This window comes from Ananas comosus, linkage group 15, assembly GCF_001540865.1.
Source record: "Ananas comosus cultivar F153 linkage group 15, ASM154086v1, whole genome shotgun sequence".
NCBI classification, from domain to species: domain Eukaryota; kingdom Viridiplantae; phylum Streptophyta; class Magnoliopsida; order Poales; family Bromeliaceae; genus Ananas; species Ananas comosus.
In genome coordinates, this window is record NC_033635.1 from 4,082,498 (window position 1) to 4,104,655 (window position 22,158).

General features: G+C 32.0%; 2 protein-coding genes across 3 annotated transcripts; one reads left to right on the forward strand and one right to left on the reverse strand.

The window, feature by feature from the left end:
* Positions 1,391-5,792, forward strand: LOC109721588 (NADH dehydrogenase [ubiquinone] iron-sulfur protein 4, mitochondrial). Its single transcript, XM_020249274.1, has 5 exons — positions 1,391-1,609; positions 2,506-2,594; positions 3,120-3,249; positions 4,894-4,923; positions 5,412-5,792. The coding sequence occupies exons 1-5, from the start codon at positions 1,454-1,456 to the stop codon at positions 5,469-5,471; spliced, it is 465 nt and encodes a 154-aa protein (XP_020104863.1). The 5' UTR covers positions 1,391-1,453; the 3' UTR covers positions 5,472-5,792.
* On the reverse strand, positions 10,503-14,577 carry LOC109721587. 2 transcript variants are annotated; one of them, XM_020249273.1, is made up of 3 exons: positions 14,081-14,577; positions 12,564-12,733; positions 10,503-10,810 (listed from the first exon to the last, which is right to left on the reverse strand). In XM_020249273.1, exons 1-3 carry the CDS (start codon positions 14,346-14,348, stop codon positions 10,649-10,651), a joined length of 600 nt encoding a protein of 199 aa, XP_020104862.1. In that variant the 5' UTR covers positions 14,349-14,577; the 3' UTR covers positions 10,503-10,648. The 2 variants fall into 2 exon arrangements, with proteins under 2 accessions (XP_020104862.1, XP_020104861.1); XM_020249272.1 differs by having other exon boundaries at positions 12,546-12,733; positions 14,081-14,576.

Genomic DNA, 22,158 nt, shown 5'->3' on the forward strand with positions numbered 1-22,158 from the left:
TATTATAATTTCCGACTTGGTTTTAAAACTAAGTATTAATATATTTTAATAATATATTAATACTTAGTTATAATAATTTTAAAAATTAAAATAAAAAAATATAATAAATTAAAATTTGAGAACAAAATGCTAGTCTCATAGTTTTAAGAACCAAGCATGCAATTTACCCAAAGGTAATTGATCACAAAGACTCTTCGTCATTGTTGCTAGGCCGGCAAATGGTTCGGCTCGAATTCGGCTTGCTCGAGCTTGACTCGTAGTTAAATGAGCTGAATTTGAATATTAACAACGAGCTCGAAATTAATTTTAAGCTGAGCTTGAATTAGACTATAAAAGATGAAAAAAATATATATATACATACTAAAAATATTTATATAAATATATATAATAAATATTTAAATTATATATATAATTACATATAATATGTATTTGAATTGTATGTCTATATATTTTAAGACCATTCGATCATTATCGTCGCACAATTTAGGCCGCCCTACAAGACCAAAATATTGTCACGCCACATTTTCTAAGGAGATAAAGCAAATTTAAACTTCCAATTTTCTCTCTCTCTCTCTCTCTCAAAAAGAAAGATATGAGAGTCTAAAATGAATACGCCAATAACAGTGAATATTCGTTACAAAATTATATATAATAAATTATAAATTACTTTTCTTAATATTATACTATCATATTTTATATATTTATTTTGTATGTTGAACTATCACATATGTTTCTGTCAAGTTCTAAACAATATTTAGCAAAAATTAAACTATAAATTATATAATATTAAAGATTTCAAATAACTTGTTTAGTACTTGAGATTGCTCGACTCAGAGTTAGCGTCTTGTTCGAATTAATTTCAAGCCGAATTTCGCCTAATTTTAGACTCAAAATTAATTTCATGCTCGAACTAATTTTAAAGCCAAGCTTCGTCTAATTTTAGCCTCAAAATTAATTTCAAGCTGAGCTTCGTCTAACTTTAGACTCAAAATTAATTTCAAACTTGTGCTGAGCTAAGGTCGCTCCAGAGATTTTTTTTTATATTTAGCGTTCTTAAAATATTTCTTTACAAATAGTTTTAATAAATTTATATTTGTATAAATAGTCTTTTTTTTTACCATTCGAGTGTCTAAGTAGCGTTTTTAAGTTGAACACAGTGATTGAATCTTTATATTTTTTTTAATATTTTTTGTTGCTCCTAAGTTAAAAAAAATATTATCCCCGAATTAAAAAAAGGACTAAAATGTGAAAATAAATACGGTGATTTAATCACCATATTTAATTTAAAATTACCAACGTAACACTCTTGTGACATTGACAAGGAGCCAAATATCAATTTGCTAGGGTAATTTGTAAATTTTTTTTTTTGAGGGTGCTAAATAGAAAAAAGGCCCGTCGCTCGAGTTCAACAAGTCGCACCTCTCCGTGGTCGCGGTGGTGGTCGAGGGCAACAATGGCCGCTTCCCTGCAACGGAGGGCGCCGCTTCTCCTCGTCCGCGCCCTCTCCTCCCCTGTGCGATCGCTCTCTTCGGGCGCCGCCCTCGTCGATCCCAGCTCCGGCGAGGTCGGGATCGTCTCCGGGATCCCCCACGAACACCTCCGCCGAAAGGTGCGATCCCCTTCTCCCTCGAATCATTTAGGGTTTTGATGTTGCGATTTGGGGAGTTTCGATACCCGTTTGTCGTTGATCTTAGTAGATTTGCGATATGAGTACACTGAGGACGCAAACGATGTGGTTTAGTAGTGTAGAGATCGACTCGGGTTTCCATTTGCGGCGGCGACGAGGTTTGGTCTGCGAGTTGTTTGGGCTTCTGTTTAGCTTATTTATGATTTGATTCAATACTAATGTAAAAAACTGGGAGGAATTTAGTGCTATGGTAAATAAGAAAATGTTATCAAATGTAAATTTAACTCATTTGTTAAGAAACTAGCTTGCATTATTCTTTTGGGATGTAGATTTGAAGTTTGTGGGGGCATCTACTTCCTTAGAGGGTGCTTGGTTTCTCGGAAAACTCTGGAAAATTGTTTTCCTGGGAGAAAAAAAAGTTTTCCATGGAAAACACCATTTTTCAGAGTTTTTGTTTTCCGGATAAAAAAAATCCGGAAAATGAAAAGGTAAGTTTTTCATGAAATCCGAAAAAAGTTTTCTTGGAAATCTGTTTTTCCTGTGAATAAAATAAACGGAAAAGTATTTTCCAGCCAGAAACTATTTTTCAGGATTTTTTTTCCAGGGAACCAAACTTAATGGTTTGTTTAGGTAATGCCATTTCTATGTAGGGAGATGTTAAGTGCATCTTGTATCTACATTCAAAATGATTTCTAAGATTCATTTATTTGGTAACAATTGGCTTCAAAGATGCAACATGCCTACTTTTTCATGCCTTTACTTTTTCATAGGGCGAATTGATTTAGTTCTTTATCCTCTCTTCTACTGTCATTTTTTTTTTCTTTGTTTTTTTTTTTGTTAGAATGCTTTTTGTCGTACTCATTCGCACGTGGCTGTAGGTCATGATCTATTCACCGGCTAGGACAGCAACTCAGCAAGGTTCTGGGAAAGTTGGAAGGTGGAAAATCAATTTTATGTCAACGCTAAAGTATGTGCCCTGTTCTTCATGTTGATTGCTTTTAACACTCTTTTAAGGGACTAGTGGAATGTTCTCATCAAACCAATGTATTGAAACTGCTAGCAAACATTATGCTTTCTAAACTAAATATAATTTTTCCAAATGATTTGCTAATTAGTAATCTCATTAGTTAACTTGCATTGGGAGGTGCTTGGTTGTCAATTTTGCAAATGATCTAATTCTGCAAGTTGTGGGCGATCATATGTCATTGCACTGTCAGATTGGACCTATGAAATACCTTTTGTTAAGTTCGGTTATGTAGAAGGCAAGCTGTTGGATAATGTGAGTTGAATTGTGTCGGCAATCTACTGTAAATATTCTCCTCATTTCAAATGTATAAATTGAATCTGACAAAGAAATAATCGATAATTCTCTCATCTGTTTGATGCTTGTTTTTCCTGATTTGTCTTTCTTTCTTGAAAGTACATTCAGAATGTCATGATGACCATACTTTGTACAATTAGTGTTTCATATTAACACCTCAGTGCAATGCAGGTGGGAGAATCCATTGATGGGTTGGACATCCACTGGGGATCCGTATGCTAATGTAGGTGATGCAGGGCTGAGTTTTGATAGTGAAGAAGCTGCAAAATCGTTTGCTGAAAAGCATGGATGGGATTTTGTGGTGTGTATAGCTTTCCTCTTTGTTTATTTTAATTTTTTTGATTAGGTGATTTATTTATGCAATTATGCATTTGAGAATAAAATTGATTGGACTAGGAAACTTTCTAGTGCTGCATGCTAGTTTAATGCGCATTGTCGTATAGTGGTGGCCTAGCATTTGTTTGGCCTGGCTTTGGCGACAATTTTCTACTTCAAAAAGCATTTAGGTGTTTTGCAAAGAAATGCTATGGAGCTTTGTGTGGTGGAAGCTGAAATGAGCTTCTGGCCTAGAAAAGTAGAGAGGCTCTTGTGTGTTGCTTCTGCTTTTGGGGAAGCTGCTGGGAGGATGTATTAGAAAAAGCAGTTAGTGCTTCTTCAAATTTGACAGTCCTATCTTAGAACAAATTGGCCCTTTTCTGAAGCTGCCATGAGCTTTTTGCACCAGTACTTTTCATTGCATTCACAGCACATGAAATGATAGTTTCTTCTTCTGAGATCCTTACTTTTGATCTTGAACTGAACAAGCCTTTTGTTACAAGAACCATAGTGTTGTACTCTCTTCAGGTATTCTCATGTATTCTACTTATGCTGTATTTGACAGTCTTTTGCTTTCATCCCGGGGTGCACAATATGCCCTGGAAGTGTATTTTCTTCTGTCAGAAGTTGTTATAGCAAATACTTGACATCATCTTATCTTGGCATTAGAAACTTCTTGCAAAAAATGAAACTGCTTCACAGTAGGTTGGTACTCCTGTGGTTTTAGCATCTTATTTGACACAGAAAGGTTGATGTACTGTTAGCTTGTATTCCAGGACCAGAGGAGTAGAATGAGCCATATAGAGATTCAAAATTTTTGTAATGTATGTTGTTTGCACAATTTCATGAAAATTTTGCAGCTTTTCTATGAAGATGTTGTTGAATCTTTGCAAAACTGTTATTCTGTTAATTTGGGGTGATTGGTCCAGCTAATTACTTATTTACATACCTAAACATTGAATTTAATACGATATGTAGAAAAAAGAGATTTTGTTGGAAACTTGGAAACTTGATCAACCACCTAAACCCCCACAACCTAAATCCCAAGTGTGTAATTCAAAACTGTTTGACTCTATTCATAGTCAAACTGCAGTTTGGTCTTGCTGGCTATAGTTTCCAGACTTCTAGATTTTAAACTTCAGAGATATCGTTGACTTGAATTGAATTTTAGGGAATTTTCCGAGCTGATTGAGCTCAACTTTTAAGTCTTAGGCGCATCTGTGTTGATACCTGTCTTGAATTGCAAACCTGTCAGGTCAACTGGGTTTTGATTCAACTCGGCGACCTTTTAAGCTATGTTTTAGTTGCAATGTGCAACCTAAAATGAGCTTTTCTAGGTGATGAAACTTGCTTTTCTCTACTTGTGTTGCTGACTTGCTTCCATGTCTCTTATTACCTCTAATATTTGATTTGAATATTATGGGAGGCATTTGGCTTATATTATGTTAGCAGCAGTCACATGATTTATCTCTATAAATGCGGTTGTGATCCTTAGAGAATCAAGAGTGTATAGAGTGTCACCCTGTGCTTTGTGCTGTTATTAGAACTATTATGCAGTTTAGATCTTTTATACTTCTCACTGTAAAGTTAGTACCAAAGCATCCTTATCTATGCCTCGACATTTGCGCAGGTCAGGAAGCGCCATACTCCCCTTTTGAAGGTTTGTAGTTCTTCCTCTAGAATATTGTGTTTGTGAGTTATTATTTGCCATCAATTTAGAAGATCAAATTTGTTGAAAACTACTGAAATTAGTCTTCATTCTCTGGGTTGGACTTTCGTTCACATTGCTTCTATGTCAAGTCAACTGTTCTCAATCTCTTAACCAATGCTGGTTCTTCTGATTTCATTTCTCGGCATTAAATTTTTATTTTTATAATAAGAAACTGTAGAGAGGCTTAAGAAAAATTCTTGTTACAAGGATCATGATAGCGATATAAATACATAATAATGTCCACATGTAAATGAAAAGAGCCTGAAAATTTTTGTTTGTTTTCCTTCATTCAACATTGCGAATGAAGAGAATAACATCTTTGTTATCTTAACTTTTACCACTGCAAGCATCAGAATTTCACTAGCTTTTAAGTTTGATAAAGCCTTCCTAGCTATCTATCTGTTTGTATCTTCTTCTGAATCTTTCTTATACTGCAGGTGAAAGCCTATGCAGACAATTTCAAGTGGAAGGGCCCCCCAAAGATAGAGGAAGATTAGATCCTCTCTCTTTCTGTTGTTTCGGTGCACAGCGATGTCGTTGTGCTTTATGTTTTTCCTGCATTACGATCCCTTTTGATATCCCTGGCAATTCAAATTCCCATTTGCCATCAATAAAAATTACTAAAGTGTTTCTTTTGTATGCTCCTTCTCCGCGCCGTAGTCATTTGAGGGTTTTGCATCTCCTCGCTGCTGTTTCCTGTTTAGCCATATGAACATATTCCAGCTGATAAGATGGAGGCAGATTTTTTTGTCTTCTGAGAAAATCTTCTCTGTAAAAATTTCTTTTACGATAATTGCGTCTTTGCAATCTTCAAATTACTAAGATTTTATTTGATTTTTTCTAACATCATTATCTGATTGGCCTGTTACCTTCCTAGGTGGTGCCTCTATTAAGGAAAGGATCACACTTGCTCTCTACAGTATGCATTTTTGTGCTTATAACTGGAGTTTCCAATGACCCCGATGGAAATGTTCTTGTTTTATGCCTGGATTGTCATCCTTTTTAATTTTTTTTGAAGGATAAACTTCAATTTACCCTTATATGGTTTAGTTCATTATCACTTTATCATCTTGTGGTTTAAAAAATTATATTTAATTATCTTGTGATTTTATCTCTATTTTTTATTAAAAATTTACTATCAAATAGGATAGTAAAGTGAAATTTTTTGATAATCACAAATTAATTAAAGTGTATTTTTTTAAAACCATGGGATGATAAAATGAAAGTGTTAAACCATAGGGCAGTTAAGTGTAATCTTTTAAGCCACGTGATGGCAAAGTGAAAATAAGTTAAACCGCGAGATTTTTTATTAATTCTTTTCAGTAGAGTTATTCAAACCAATGAAGTTAGGATCTTTTCAATCAAATATAACAGTAATTCCTTTAAACTGTAGTCATGATTGTGTTTTGCGGACAAATTACCGTTAAAGTTATTAAATTTAACAAAATTTTTAGTTTAACCGATTGAGGAATTTTTACAAAAATCAAAATTTGGCAGATTAATAAAATAAAAGTTAGAGGCTATTTGAAATAAGTTTTCAGACTCACAAGGCCTTTGGATTGAGTTCTTCTGCACTGGCTTTAATTTTGATAGAAACAAAGCAATTTAAGACTGTATTAACTACTCTGCCGAGTTAAAAGATAAGCAATAGTTATTATTATCTTCTTATGGAGCCTTTTCTTCTTTTTGTTCTTTTGTTCTTTTTTTTGTTCCATAAGATTTCTCTACGTCTCTTACCCTATAAATATTCTTTTCACTGAATTAGCTAAGAAATCGAACTCGAATCTTCTTTTGTTTTATTTATTCATGCATATACGGAATTTCGAACGCCTGACCTGTTATGCGGTCGTTTTAAATAACAATCACTCAACTATGCATTGATTGTTTCTTTTAACATGGCCAATGAGAATTGAGAAGAGTCCATTGCAATGTTCATGAGGGCATTCAATGGGGCTTTACCCCAATCCCCTCTTAGGTTGTGGATATTTGATATTTCTGTTGGTGTGTCCTTTTTCTTGTCCTTTTTCCCTTGTGCATCAAGCTTTAGCTTTCCCTTGGACTCTGCCACCCTAGGAATGAAAGAATCTCAACTTCAATAGATTTTCTACTTCTTTTTTTACTTTTTTTCTTGTTTGAGCTGAACTGAGTTTTTTTTTTTTTTTTTTTTTTTTTTTTTTTTTTTTTTTTTTTTTGTTTTTTTGGGTAAACTTCAAATTTATTTGTGGTTTCGCACTTTCTTATTTTTAGTACCCTATAGTTTAAAATATATTAATTTAGTAATATGTGATTTTATTTTATTTTTTTTCGTCAGCTCCTCTGTTGACATTTCGTTAAATTATATATAAAAAACTTCAGATACCCCACTTAGATTTATGGAATATTCATTTCAGTACATTTTAGTTTTAACTTTGTCATTGATTTAACAAAAAAAAATTAATATAGAGGATAATAAAAAGAGAAAAATGAAACGAAAGGATACCAAATTGATATACTTTAAATCATAGGATACTAAAATTTAAAAGTGTGAAACTATAGAGATGGTATTTGAAGTTTTTCCTTCTTTTTTTTAACTTCTCTTTTAATATAGCGACCGGCCCTAGCGCAAGTGACAAAAAGACTTGATGGTTGGTATTCGAGATTCCAAATTCAAAAATTCTAGTTGATTTATATTTTCAGCTTATTCATTCTAAAAAATAAATAAAACGGATAGCATACTATCTTTTTCTTAAGAAAAAAAAACTTCTCTTTTAGAATGAATAAAAAGAATGGCAGAAAGGTTTTTTTCAAATAAATTTTAAAAAAAATATAATAATTTGTTAAATAAAAATATCAAAATTTTATTGATCAAATAATCTTATTTTGTCGAACTCAACGAGCAATTAGAAAACGGGTGGCAAATTATTTATTATCTTTTTCTTAAAATGGATGGTAAATTATTTATTTCATTTATTTCTATTTTCTGTATACAATTGTATTAAAATATATAAAAATTTTAATAAATCACATATAATATTATTAACAATCCAAAAGTCCTAACATTCATTCATATAATTCTAATAATTAAACAAAAATTTTAATAATTCACATATAATTTTAAAATTTTCATGAAAATTTGCGAACGACACATGCACTCTGAAGGCAAGAAATAATTTCCCACTTTCTAACTCAATTTGTCTAATATGACACTGAGTTGGTGGGAAAAAAATTAATTGATCAAATAAAATTTTAAAAATATTATTTGACAAATTAAGAGAAATTTAAGAATTATGTTAAAAAAGAATAATAGCAGATGCTACATTTCCCTGTGCTACACGCAACTACGCAAGGCAACAGAGGCATCGACCAAAAAGAGAAAAAAGTTCTTTCTCTCTCCCTGAACACTATCTATCAAGTCATAATCAAATCTCATCCTACTTATTTCGCCATTCAAATCCACAACATCAGCTTTTGGCATCTTCCCCACAAGGAATGAGTTAAAAGCAATACTACATCACTACTACCTGTACACCTATATAAAATATTAGAATCTGCTCGTCGTGTTCGGCTACGGTGCTTTTAAAAATACTAAATATTTAATATTTATAAATTTTTTATAATTAAATTTATTTTTTTTGATTATTTTTATTCGTTAGATTATATTGTTTAACCATCTATTCACTCAACCCTAATAGAAAATCGCCATCATCTTAACCGCACGCTTCTTAATCCATGGACTGAAAATCTACAGACACTAATAATGTCTCATTTTAAAAAATATTGAAGCTCAGGGGTGAGAGTAGTTCGGATAGACTCGTCGATATGATGCGAATATAAATATCAAAATTTAGTACAAAGCCTGCAAATCCAGTCAAAAAATTTACCTCATTATTAAAGGAAAAAAAAAAACAATCAAATTATATTTTAATTTTGAAGTCCTTTTATTTAGCTAACTCATACAACAAGATTAATGTGACAATTAAGATTTTCATAAGCACGAAAATATTATAAAAAAGTAGACATTTTTTATAATAAGCAATATTACTAATATTTTTGAAAGTGAAATATATATTTTATATATTCATAAAAAAATTATTAATTTTTACTTGTCGTATTAATCTTTTTACTAAAATTATTTAAAATTGTATATATTTTAAAATAGAGTGTGTAAGATGCATTCTCTTTTTAGAACATAAAAATAGAATTTTGCTTTTACACTATCATTCCCAAATTGACAATCCCTCCGCAGAAAACGACAAAACCAATCTAATAAACCCACGCTAAAACGCAATTATACCATATCTTGCGTGACTCAAACTTAGGTAATTCGTGATGTTGATATTATTGATATCTTAAAATATTTATATAAAAATATTTTAGAAAATACAGCATGACGATCAGCTATGTTAAATATAATTTTAACTATTTGAACTTAGTAAAAAGCCAAATTTATAATTTTACGATATTATTTAATTAGTGTTCAAGTATTGTCAAATTTATGTTATATTAGTTAAAAAATATTAATTTTTGAACCACGTCAAGACTAGATAAATAATGTTAAAAACTTATAAAATTTAAACCTAAAAGATTCAAATATTTTAAAATATATTTAACAGTATCGTCATCAATTTGAATGCCCCTGCCATAGAAAACAATGCGAAAAAAAAAAAAAAAACTATCCCAACTATGTATACGGAGTACAAAGATTACAGTAACAGCACCCGCTATCATAATTTAATTCAGAGTTTTATTTTTTCCCTAGTAGCATAACACTTGCTCAAAAAATTTAACCTTATTTGAAAAAATGTGTCATTTAAGGTGTTTGGGTCACTCCAAATTACTCTTGAATTTTATAAAAAGGTACCTAATTTTTAGATTGAGTGAGAGAGCATGAATAGCTAAGATGTTTTATCCTCAACTTACTTGGAGAATCTTTAGATTTGTGAGCTTTTTATTTTACTATAAAATTATATAGGAATGAAGTAATTTTATTGCGTTTTGTAATACCATAAAAATCATTCAAATATTTTTTTCTAAAAAAAAAATATACAGCGTGTGATAAAAAATTTGATAATTAATTCGAAATCCCAAATTCAAAGTCTAAGTCGATTCATATTTCCAACTAAGTTTATTTTTTTTTTTAAAAAAAAAATACTTCGGATTTGATTGCTGGCTTATATGTGGAGGGATCAGACCTTACAATTTAAGATATAATAATAAAGCTTACAATTTAATAATAATATTTAGCGTTTAGTTATTAATATTTAAAATATAATAATGATAATGTCATGTTATCAAAAGTATTATAGAAAATCTTCTCCCTATAACACTACTCAAAAAAGAATGAAACCAAAAGTTTTATTTTTCTCAATAATAATAATAATAATAATAATACAGCAGCTGTAAAATACCTTGATTTTAACAAATATTCCACTCGTACAAGATTTTCAAACACACCATTACCAAGTATGAAAATAAATATATTTATATTTATAGATTTCAAGATTTTTTTTAAAAAAAAAAAAAAAACCTTTGAACACAACAAAAGATGACACGGCTCGTACATTCAGATGTCCATTCATTCATTTCGGTCCTTTTCCTTTCCCTTTAATTACAGATAAAGATAGACAGAAAGATACAGAAAGAGAGAAAAGTGCACTCCAGTCGGCAAGCCAGGCTGCGCGGATGAGATTTACCATCAGCTGCCGGCACTCTCAGCAATGCTCTCCAATGCCGGCCTCCACTGATGAGCCTGCCGTCTGCCCCCGCTGCTGCCGCTCGCAACTGCCGCCGCCTCCGCTTCCGTCTCTGCCGAGGGCTCCTCGCTTGTCGGGGAGGTTGCGGATGCTGCTTGTGCATGCTATGACAAATATACAATCGGACCAACATTTATACTTAGACTTTGTTTGGTAATGTGATGGTTAAAAATTATAACTTAAATTTATTTTAACCGCCGAAAATTTATTTTTTTAATGTTCCACCCTCCAACCCTTTGGTTGGTTGGGGGTTAAGGAGTGGAATAATTCCTTAACCCTCGTATTATCCCCAAATATCTCAAAAAATGAGTGGGGTTAGCTAATCCCGCCTAATCCGGAATAGTCTATTTTGGGTGGAGTTAGCTAACCCCATCAAACCCCAACCAAACACTATTTTTTATTCATAATAACTCACTATCCTTCTTATCCCACCTACTCCAACCAAACACTATTTTTCACTATCCTAAACTAACTCCAACCCCCAACCAAATACAAAAATATTCTAACCCCACGTTAATCCTGAACTTAACCCTATCCCTAAAATAACTAATTTTTTTTTAACCCCGAACCAAAGAGTAGCCAAAAGTATAAATTTACAGTGCTTTTAGCTACTGTTTGGTGTCGTCGTTTGCTAGTTTTTTGTACGGGCAAATTATACTTTTGGTCCTCAAAGTATCATGCACATGACATTTTGATCCTTAAAATTTACTTTGCTATAACTTTTAGCTTAAATTTTATAAATTATTATAATTAAGTCTTATAATTTAATTTAATTTGATAAATATTCAGAAATCATTAATATAAACATGATGCAGCACATCCTCGATCATAAATTTTCATATAAACAATTCGTTAATATTTAATCAACTAAATTTGACTCTCAGACTTATTTACAATAATTTATAAAGATCGAATTTGAAAAAATTAATAAATAAAGTTAGCAGCTTAGTAAGACTCGAACTCAAAATTTTCTATTCTAACACCAAAGTAATAATGTAAAATAATTGTTTTTCTTTAAAATCATAAACTAATTTTCAATATTTCTAGTCAACACCCGAAAATATTAAATTTTGTTTATTTTTATATAAATACCGCAGATGTACAACACATAAACAATTCATTATCTAGCATATTTTAATATATAAAATATTTGCATAAAAGAAATAATAAGAATAATTTACACTTTTGGTATGCAAACTATGAGGCGAGCGACACTTTAATATTCAAATTTTAATTTATCAAAATTCCTCACTTGAACTTTTAAAATTATTATAATTAAATCTCGCATGTAATTTAGTTGATTGAATATTAATTACATGTCATTAAAAACCAAAATAATATAGTATTTAATTATTAATTATTGCATCACCAATTATATCCCGGTAATATTCCTTTTATATTAGTGATACAATATTAATATTTAACTAACTAAATTACATTGTGAAATTTAATTATAATAATTGAAAATTTTGAACCGAAACTGTGAAAAATGAAAAAAACAAAGTTTGAAAGGACCAAAAGTGTAATTCAGCCCAACAACAGTACCAATTAAACCCAGCCACAGTTAAATAATCTGTAGAGTAAATTGCATGTTTGGCCCTCAAATTTTAATTTATTATAATTTTTAATTCAAAATTTGAAATTTATTGTAATAAAATTTTATAACCCAATTTAGATTATTACATATATTAATTTATAACAAATGTAAAAACATTGTACTAGTGTGTTAATTTTGTAATGCACCAATAATTAAGAATCGCATTATTTGTACGATAATACATTAATATTTAATCAATTAAATAATACCCGCATTATAGTTTAACCAAACGTGCAATTTACCCAAAGTCTCTGTGATACCATGGTCGCTGGGGCTGTGCCTTGCTCCGTCTTTCGTGCTTGGCGTTTGCACCGTCCATAAATACCACCGCAGCTCGTCATTTGCCGAGCGGTGTCGTCGTTACCTTTCTGCTTCACGGTCAGCCGGCTCAGCTTCACACGCTGCTTTGACGCAAACTCCCTCAGTACCTCTGACATTAAAAACCATCTCATCTATACTAGTCAAATGATGTAAAACTACTGTTATTTTTCGAAAGCTTAAGCTACTTAAAAACTGTATTTTTAATATTCACATTCAACATTCTTTCTCACGTTGAAATTTAAGACCTGTTGATAGACTCGAACATAAACTAATGTTAAATGGGATGGCGGGGTTGTAATACCAAACGAAATTATATGAAATAATAGGTATTTTTCAAGATTTTAAGTCGTTAAAAAACGATATTTTTAATATTTAAATTCAAAATAAAAAGACGATGAAATGGTGCACGACAAAAGAAAAAAATCTCAGTACAAGAATGCATTTTAGATGACGCTTGAAAAATTTTCAAGATCCAACACGTTCTTACAATATAGCAAATAATAACACTTCAAAAAATATCGCACATGAACCCTCAATTATATCAAATCAACTTATTAAATAATAAATTTTACTATTATTTGTAATTTTTAGATTTTTAAAAATTCTGACGCACGTCAAAATATATTTTACTGTCGCTCGGCATAAGTGGCGTTATATATACACAACGGCCGCGACTCTTTATTTACCGATGCATTTAAATATGACGCTATGCTGTATTGAGATGCTTTTAAGCATATATATATATATATATATATATATATATATATAGGATATATAATATATATATATATACTATATATATATATATATATATATATAGAGTGAAGCCTACTATACTTCTGGAAGTACGGAGCTTCCGTGCTTTTAGGTCGTTTTCGATGTTGTGATTTTCGAATCGTCAATCGGCTCCGTTAAACTTGATCTAGAATATTTGAAGTACTTAGAAAATAAATTTTAATTTTCGATAACATCTGCTTGGTGATCGAAGGTACTCAAAATCAATAATTTTAAATAGCCGTGTGGAGCCGTTTGCAAGTTTAACGGTGTAGAAATATTCAAATCACGTAAAATTTTGATAAAAAATTTTTTATACTATATAAAACAAATCAATATTTTTGATCTAAAATTTTAATATCATATTATCACGTTTTGTAAGATTTTTATTTTCAGCCGTTATTTTGAGCCCCTTAGTTCACTAGGCAAATGATATCGAAAAATTGTAAAATTTATTTTCTAGGTACTTCAAATACTCTAGATCAATTTTAACGGGCCGATCGACGATTCGAAAGTCGCAACATCAAAATAACCTGAAAGCATGAAAAGCCCTCCATGCTTCCAGAATATAATAGCCTCTTCTCTCTCTCTCTCTCTCTCTCTCTCTCTCTCTCTATTATATATATATATATATATATATATTCTTAAATATTAATTTTTTTTCGTAATGGTGGGGGCCGACCTTCGAAGGTGACGAGGCGGTAGACGCGGCCGATGAGGAGGGTATCGTCGGGGCGGAGCAGCTTAAGATGCTTCACCGGGTGAGCAGCAGCAGCAGGAGCAGCAGGAGCAGGGGGTGTGGTGGCGGTGACGATAACGGCGGCGACGTAGTGGCCGGGGTTAGCGGCCATGACGTGGCAGGCGCTGAGCGACCAATAGAATCGTTCGACCCTCCCCCCCGGGTGCTCGATCACCACCGTCGCCGCCTCCGCCGCTTGGCAATTCCCCATCTATCGATATATAGATCCCTCCTACACTCCTACGTACCTTAGTTTGTACGTACGTTACGTGTGTATACGTAAATGTATACGTATCTCTCTCTCTCTCTCTATCTAAGAGGAGGGACGATCCCAAACCCAAATTAAGCGATGTGTGGTGGAGCGAAAACAAGCGGAGGGGGAATGAAGGGGAGAGAGAAAGGAGGGTGAGGTGGCGTGAAGTGCGTTTAATACGGGCGTGAGAGTGCGGTGCGGATTTATTTATTGGGCTTTTTTTACAAATAGCCCCCTTATAATTTGTTTTTTTTAAATTGGCCCTGTCAAAAATTTATTTGCGAAAATGGCCCTACCCCCGCTACGTCAGCGCCACGTCAGCGCCACGCGGGCGGGACTGGGCCAGATGGTTATGTTGAACACAGTGAACCATTCACCGTGTCCAATATAAAATGGTTAAGATCGAAATATTTGTATTGGACACGGTGAATCATTTACCGTGTCCAATACAAATAATTGGACACGGTGAATGGTTCACCGTATCTAATACAAATACCTCCAACTTACTCATTGTTGGGGTATTTGTATTGGACACGGTGAATCATTCACCGTGTCCAATACAAAAATTTTGTATTGAACTCGGTGAATGGTTCACCGTGTTCAACTTAAACACCTGCGCCCGCCCTGCCCGCGTGGCGTTGACGTGGCGCTGGCGTGGCAGGGGCAGGGCCATTTTTGTAAATAATTTTTGGACGGGGCTATTTTTGCAAATAAAATTTATCAGGGGGCTATTTGTAAAAAAAACCCTTATTTATTAGGTGAAATGCATTAATATCCCTGCAAACGTAATAAACTACAAATAAGTTTCTACGAACTTTAATTTTTATATATTACTAGCGCAAAAATTCTAATATTTTCTAATATGTTCTTTTGATTTGTTATAATTATAAAATTATTTATGATTTAAGTAAAATATCAAGTTTGTTATTACAAATATGTACCTCTAAAAGCCACAACAGTAAAACAAAAATATCAAATTATCTTATAAATTAATCAGAGTTAAGCATTTAATTATGATTAACTAAAATTTTCTAACGGATTCTAACGACAGGAACATATTTAAAAATATTAGGATTTTTATAGGCATATGAAAATTGAACTTTTAAGAGACATATTTGTAATTCAATATATTTACAGGGACCTGTAAGAAATTAATCCTATTTATTATTGAGTCATTATTTATAAATAATATTTTTAGAGTCCGACTGCTGTACTATCAATAACACGGATACCTTCGTGCTACCAAGTTATTTTTATTTATAATTTTTTGATATCATTTACCTATCAAAAAAGTAGTCTAAGAATAAACGGCTGAAAATAAAAATCTTTTTAAAAATTAATGATAAATCTTTTTAAAAAATAATGATAAAAGACTTGAATTTAAAATCAGATGTACTGATTTTACTCTAAATAGTAAAAAAAAAATTATAAAAATTTTATTGGATTTGAATTGTTTTACATAGTTAAATTCGCAAACGCATCACATTGATCATCAAAATTATCAATTTTGAGACTTTTTGATTACTGACCAAATAATATTAAAAAATTATGAAATTTAGTTTTCAAATACTTTAAATAGTGTAAATCAAGTCTAACGAAGCTATTCGTCGATTTGGAAGCTGCATTATTGAAAACAATTTGACAGCACGGAGGTCAGCCTGACAGCCTCTGTGCTATCGATAGTATAGCAGCCTAATTCATATTTTTATATCACTTTTATATTAATAACTTATTAATACTTGGTTTGCTAAATAAAATTGCAAAATATGATTAAATTAGTTCAGAAAGTTCATGCAAAAATTTACAATAAATAAAACTAGTTTGAGGACCAAAAGCATATATAATTTATCCTAAACTTTTTGAAATAGCAAATTTTATAATTTTTTAATATTAGTTTTTTTAAAAAAATTACAATATTTTGTTTGATTTTGACATTTTTACTAATTTGTTAATTAAAATTCATAAAACTTAAAGTGGGATTCAGTTTCTGATTCATTAAATTTTGAACAAGAATTAAGCTATTGTAATCAGTGGTAGTGGTTGATAGTTTTGAAATAAAGGTACGTAATTAGAGAGCACACATCATAATTAAAGATAGTTGTTCATTATATATATAATGAATAGTTTTTTCTTTTTTATGGTTAAAAGACGTAATTTTTTATATGTTTTTGCTCATGAGCATTTTTCTTGTCCTTTTTATCTCAAAAATAAATAAAAACATTGAGGTTTTATTGATCCCTCTTGGCTTATATGGAAAAACTATCTGTGTGGAAGCCAAAAAAAACCTCTCATATTTGAATCAGGATTTTTACGATTTTGCTCCATCGAATTCAAATTATCTATTACTTAATTTGATTTAGTTTTACAAAGTTTACTAATCATTGTTTGATTTTCTCCGATACATTTTAGGTTAGGCAAAGTAATTAACAGTTCTCTATTAGAGATTTTAATTAGAGCAAAAATTTATGTAAGCTTTTTAGATATGAGGGCGGAAGCTCTACTTAAAGCTCGTATTCCTGATACAACAGTAATAAGAAAATTGATGCAGCAACATTCATTCACTGCTATAAAAGAGTACTATTATAAATTCTCATAGTATTATCTTTATATATATATATTTTTTTGTGAGAAAAAGATAGTATGATATCCATTTTATCCATTAGAAAGATAAACTATGCTACAGGGGTGAGACAACGTGGGCCTCGAGGGCTTAAAGTTACAAAAGAAAAAACAAAATGCCTCCAACCGCTTAATATTCTGCTTAATTTTGCTTAATTTGCTCCCAAAACTTCGCAAGCTGCTTAACCTTGTGGATAGCTAACAATGTGTCCAACTGGATCTTTCTAAAAATCATATCATTACTAACCTTCCAGATGATCCATCAGCAGACTACTAAACCTGTTAGTCTGTGTCTCGTAGTTTGTCCACCTACCCCACCCTTTCATCTATCCCAGACAGAGATAACATCTTCTCCCATATTCTTGTCCTGAATGTCCTCCACTCCCATTACTAAAATAAATTTGGAGAATACACACTGTATGAATAAATGATCCACAGTTTTTTCTTCAATCCGACACAGCACACAGGCTGTGTCTCCAGTCCTCCCTCCCTTCACTAGGTTGTTTGTCGTAAGGGGTTTCTTCTTAAGTACCAGCCAACAGAACACTTTACCTTTTAGGGGTATTCAAAGTTTTCAAATCTAGTATTGTTTATATGTTGGTTTTCACTATATGAATTATTGTATTGATTGGTTAATGTCCCAAATGTGAGATTCCTATATAAATTTACAAATATATAATTAATATATAATGGCAATAACAGAGAAAAGACGAGATAGCATATATTTATTTATACTAAACAAGAGTGTAAGCCATTTATATAAAAATAAGCAATAAATAAAAATTAGGGCTATAACTTTGCCTTATAACAACTTTCTAATAAAATATTTATTTTGCTAATGGGCCGACCTTGGGCCGTGACTCGTTTGAAGCCCATATAGTGCGCAAATATCGAATATGTTGCCCGAAAGTCCGAACCCGCCTTTTTAAAATTTGCGCAAGGTTTATGGGAGTCCATTTAATTCCCGGCCTGGTCCAATGTAGCTGCATCTTCATCAACTACAATAATGTATAGTTTCCTTAACTATCTCGCGGTTTGAATATCTGTATCGATCAATGTATTAGTCAATACTGTATAAGTTAGTGTGTAAATTGTAGATGATATATCAGTATTTCAGCATATTAGAAACTTTTTAGCCCGCAAACTGCGTTCTCATAACGCAACGCATGCTTTTGTTTTTCTCCCAAACGAATACAAATGGACCGTAAGCGCGGCCCGCTTATAAGCAAGCAGGGCCAAACCCCTAACTTAGTCGGCAAACTTATCTAAACTTGGGGCCAAGTTCTCAAGCAGCATCTTTTTTAAGAGTCTTAGGCTTAATTTGGTATTGAACTCTATTTAACGCTATTAGATAAAATAGAAGGCTTAGTCTGGTATTGAGCTCTATTTAACGCTATTAGATAAAGTAGAGTTGGCGTAAAAACATATAAGGATATGTTTCTGCATTATATGGTGAGATCGTAAAAAATATATCATAACCGACTAATCACGATATACGAAGCGCAATAATACGTACGGAAACAAACAAAATATTTTCTCATAGTATTTTTTTACCACACGTAATGTAATTTCCCCGCATTTTCAAACAAAGCCCATTTTGTTTTCGCTGTTTACCGCAAGTCTCCCTTTGTAATTTATTAGCATCAAATATTCACCTATCAAAATGCCCTGATGCAATTATGTTTGGTGCCAAAGGTACAGTCCAAGGTTGTCCTCCACCATGTGGAGTATTCAATAAACTGGTTTGACTCCAAATTAATGAAAAAGCACACTATCCAAAAGTCAATATCCATCTTTGCATTAACATCCATGGTCCCATTCTTGTAAAATGGAAAAAAAAATTAGTTTCATTTATTTCACAGCAATAATCTACTAGCTATAAAAATGCCAAAAAAAATAGGAAAAAAAAGAAAATATTAAGTCATATAACCTAAATCATTCATAGTGGCTATTTCCTCTAATTGAATGTGGAATATAAAAGATAATTGGTATATATATCGACTTTCGTGCAATCATTGATAAGTCCTATTTATTAGAAACGGAAAAGTTCGTAGTTTCATTTAATGTTTTATAAAATGATCTGTTTGGATAAAATTAAAAGAATTTCTAATTTGTTATGCGTGAAATGTTAAAGACGTACAATTGAGAAATGCATCTAGGGGAGAAATATGCTGCGTAATATAATCAAAATTAAGAGTATAAAAAAGGCCTATCTCTTTAAAAAAAATCTAGTCCAAGATATATTTATTACTCTCCTCATTTAATTGATATACACATAAGAACCCATAACTAAGTAAATTACGAAAAAAATTTCAACCTACTAAATCCACTGCATCACAGAGCTGGTTGGATAAAAAATTAGATCCATATCTAACATTGATCAAATCAACACCGCATGTAATTTGACCCTTATGTTCTATAAGTTAGCATTTGCTATATTATACATAATAATTGGGTAATTGGGAATTGAGTGGGAATGCTTTTAAACTTCTTGGAATTTCTATGTCCTTTTTGACAAGGGCGTCTAAATTTTATAAGTATTACATTATTAACCTAGTAATCAAGTGGTTTTAAGTACACTTTATAGGCGACGTTAAGATTTGTAGATTATCAGACCAGTTAAACGATGAGTAATAATGATGAAAAATCACGAAATGTAGTTTTAGAAAATTCCTAAGAGGTTGACCATGTATAAAAGTGTCGATCATCGGTTCATATTATCCATCACCTAAAATGTTAGTTTGGATAGCAGTGTTCTAAAATCTAGATAGAACTGGTCGGTTCGGCTGGTTTGACTGTGACCACTTAATAAGCAGTTCGGTTAAATCAGCAAACGGGTGAACCAGCCCAATTTTAAACAAATCGGCTATGTTTTTTTTTTCTTTCTTTTTTTTTTCTATTTTTCATTTTTTTCTTCACTAATTTTAATTTCATTTATGGTTCATTTTTGCTAATTATATTTTTTATTGTGAAAAGTGAAACTTGAAAACTTATATTTATTTAATTTAGTTGAGAAATCAGTATTCCATAATTAAGTACGATACTAACATATATATTATCATATATACAATTTTTAATATAATAAAATTTAAAAAATAATTAAATATTTATAACATCATGCTGAACTTATTAGTCTCGGTTGAACTAGTAATTCATGATCCAGTAATATTTTTCGATTGTTGTTCAACTAAAATTCTAAAATATCGACGTCCAAAAGTATTCTAACTCAATTCTTTTTTTTTTTTTTTGATAAATAAGGTAGCACGGCTCCCCTTCGTTTATTTCATGTAGAAATAAACTTAGCTGAAAATGTGAATCAAGTAGGATTCGAACTCTGGGTCTCAGGTACCAACCATCATCACTACAACAAAAACGGTCTATAGCGACACTTTTAAATGTAGGTACATGTCAAAAAAATGCTGCTAGCTAAAATTACCGACACTTTTAAAAAGTGTTGCTATATGTGGGGTCGCTAGGTATATAGTGACAGTTAAAGAGTGTCGCTATAACCTAAAAGAGTGCTGCTAATTTACAAACACTTATTTAAGTATTTAGCAACCGCCGAAACTCTATATCGTTGGCTGCGGTGGCGGAGGAGAACGACAGGAAAGGCTCTTCGTCTAAAATTTCAGTGGATTGAGTGAAGAGAGAAGAAAAGATGGTAATTGATTTTTCTCTTTTTTTTTTTTCTTTTCTGTTTGTAATCGTGCCAAATAGACCGGGTGTGGTGGGTTGAGTAGAGTAATCTTTTATTTTTGGTTGGATTGGGCTTTATATTTAGGCATTAGTAGATATTTTTTTAAAGTTTTAGCATAAATAGGACACTTACTCAAAAGTGTCCCAAACATGTGTCGCTGTAATCTAATTCTGTTGTAGTGTTGCCACTTGCTCTAGGGACGGTCGGTAACTCAATTCTAATAATTGCGCGACAATTATTTGATTTGATGTAGAAGTTATGTGCCTCGTGAAACTCATAACTGTTTCAAGCTGCTACTACAGAAATCTCTAGTAACTTTTCTTTTTCTTTTTTTTTTTCTTCTTCCAACGGAGACAAACTATTTATTCTTCTGGGGCCAAAAGAGCCAGGAATTTACCAACCCTAGTAGACATGAATGAATCCCCCTCCAGAATATAAAATATAAAATAAAATAAAATAAAAAGAAAAAAGAAAAGAAAAGAAAAGAAAAAAGTCTATGAGCCAGCTCATAGAGAGTCCTCAACTGCTTCTGCTTTTTTTTTCTCCTTTAGCAACCCCACAAGGCACAACAGTGCTTTTGAAGGAGTCCACACTTTGACTACAACTGGCTTGTGTTTTTCCCTATCTCACCTTGACCTGTGTGCTTTGTGGTAGTGCACACATTTTGAAGGCTCAAGTTTCAACTCCAACCATGTGAGATGGGTGGGTTAGGGCTTGTTTAATGAAATGCTATTTAAAAGATACTATTAGCTAATTGAAGCACTATTTTTTAGTTACATTATTTACGTTTTCTCTTGGGCAGCTGAGTCAAAAGTTTCGCTTTTAGGCCTTAAAATTATATTTGTCACAATCTTTACTAACAAACTACCGATAATTACGATCACTTGTGCAGATTTTTGATCATTGGATAGATATATCTACGAGTTAGCACAATATGTTGCTTACTCCACTTGTTGTTAACTTGTTATTGAACTGCGATTTTAGAAGAACCACTTAAACAGGCATATGATCACCAGGACATAACTACTGTGATAGCTTAATTAACCTTAATCGTGCTTAAGAACCATTTAAGATTCGCATAATATTAGGAATAAATAGCCAGGATCCAAACTAACCCCATCTAATAATTGGGAGAGGATAGTACAACCATAAATGACAAGCGTCAACAGATCTCACCAGGGGAGTGTGGAAGAGAGGACCATTGAATTGGGTTCACGAGATAGTGATATGGTGTGGGGGTTTATATATATATATATATATATATATATATATATATATATATATATATATATATATATATAGAGAGAGAGAGAGAGAGAGAGAGAGAGAGAGAGAGAGAGAGAGAGAGAGAGAGAGAGAGAGTCCGGATAGGATACTATCGATAGCACAAAGAATTTGGTGCTATCGAGTTTTCTCCCGTTAGATTTAACTCTTTAATTATTTTTACCCGTT

What these genes read in the sequence shown, in the direction of transcription:
- LOC109721588 (XM_020249274.1), top strand. Translation starts at nt 1,454, where the DNA reads ATGGCCGCTTCCCTGCAACGGAGGGCGCCGCTTCTCCTCGTCCGCGCC. An exon ending in AATTTTATGTCAACGCTAAA is followed by an intron (nt 2,595 to 3,119) that starts GTATGTGCCCTG and finishes AGTGCAATGCAG; the next exon opens with GTGGGAGAATCCATTGATGG. An exon ending in AGCATGGATGGGATTTTGTG is followed by an intron (nt 3,250 to 4,893) that starts GTGTGTATAGCT and finishes ACATTTGCGCAG; the next exon opens with GTCAGGAAGCGCCATACTCC.
- LOC109721587 (XM_020249272.1), bottom strand. Translation starts at nt 14,348, where the DNA reads ATGGGGAATTGCCAAGCGGCGGAGGCGGCGACGGTGGTGATCGAGCAC. An exon ending in CCGCCTCGTCACCTTCGAAG is followed by an intron (nt 12,734 to 14,080) that starts GTCGGCCCCCAC and finishes TTTTAATGTCAG; the next exon opens with AGGTACTGAGGGAGTTTGCG. An exon ending in TGGTATCACAGAGACTTTGG is followed by an intron (nt 10,811 to 12,545) that starts GTAAATTGCACG and finishes TATTTGTCATAG; the next exon opens with CATGCACAAGCAGCATCCGC.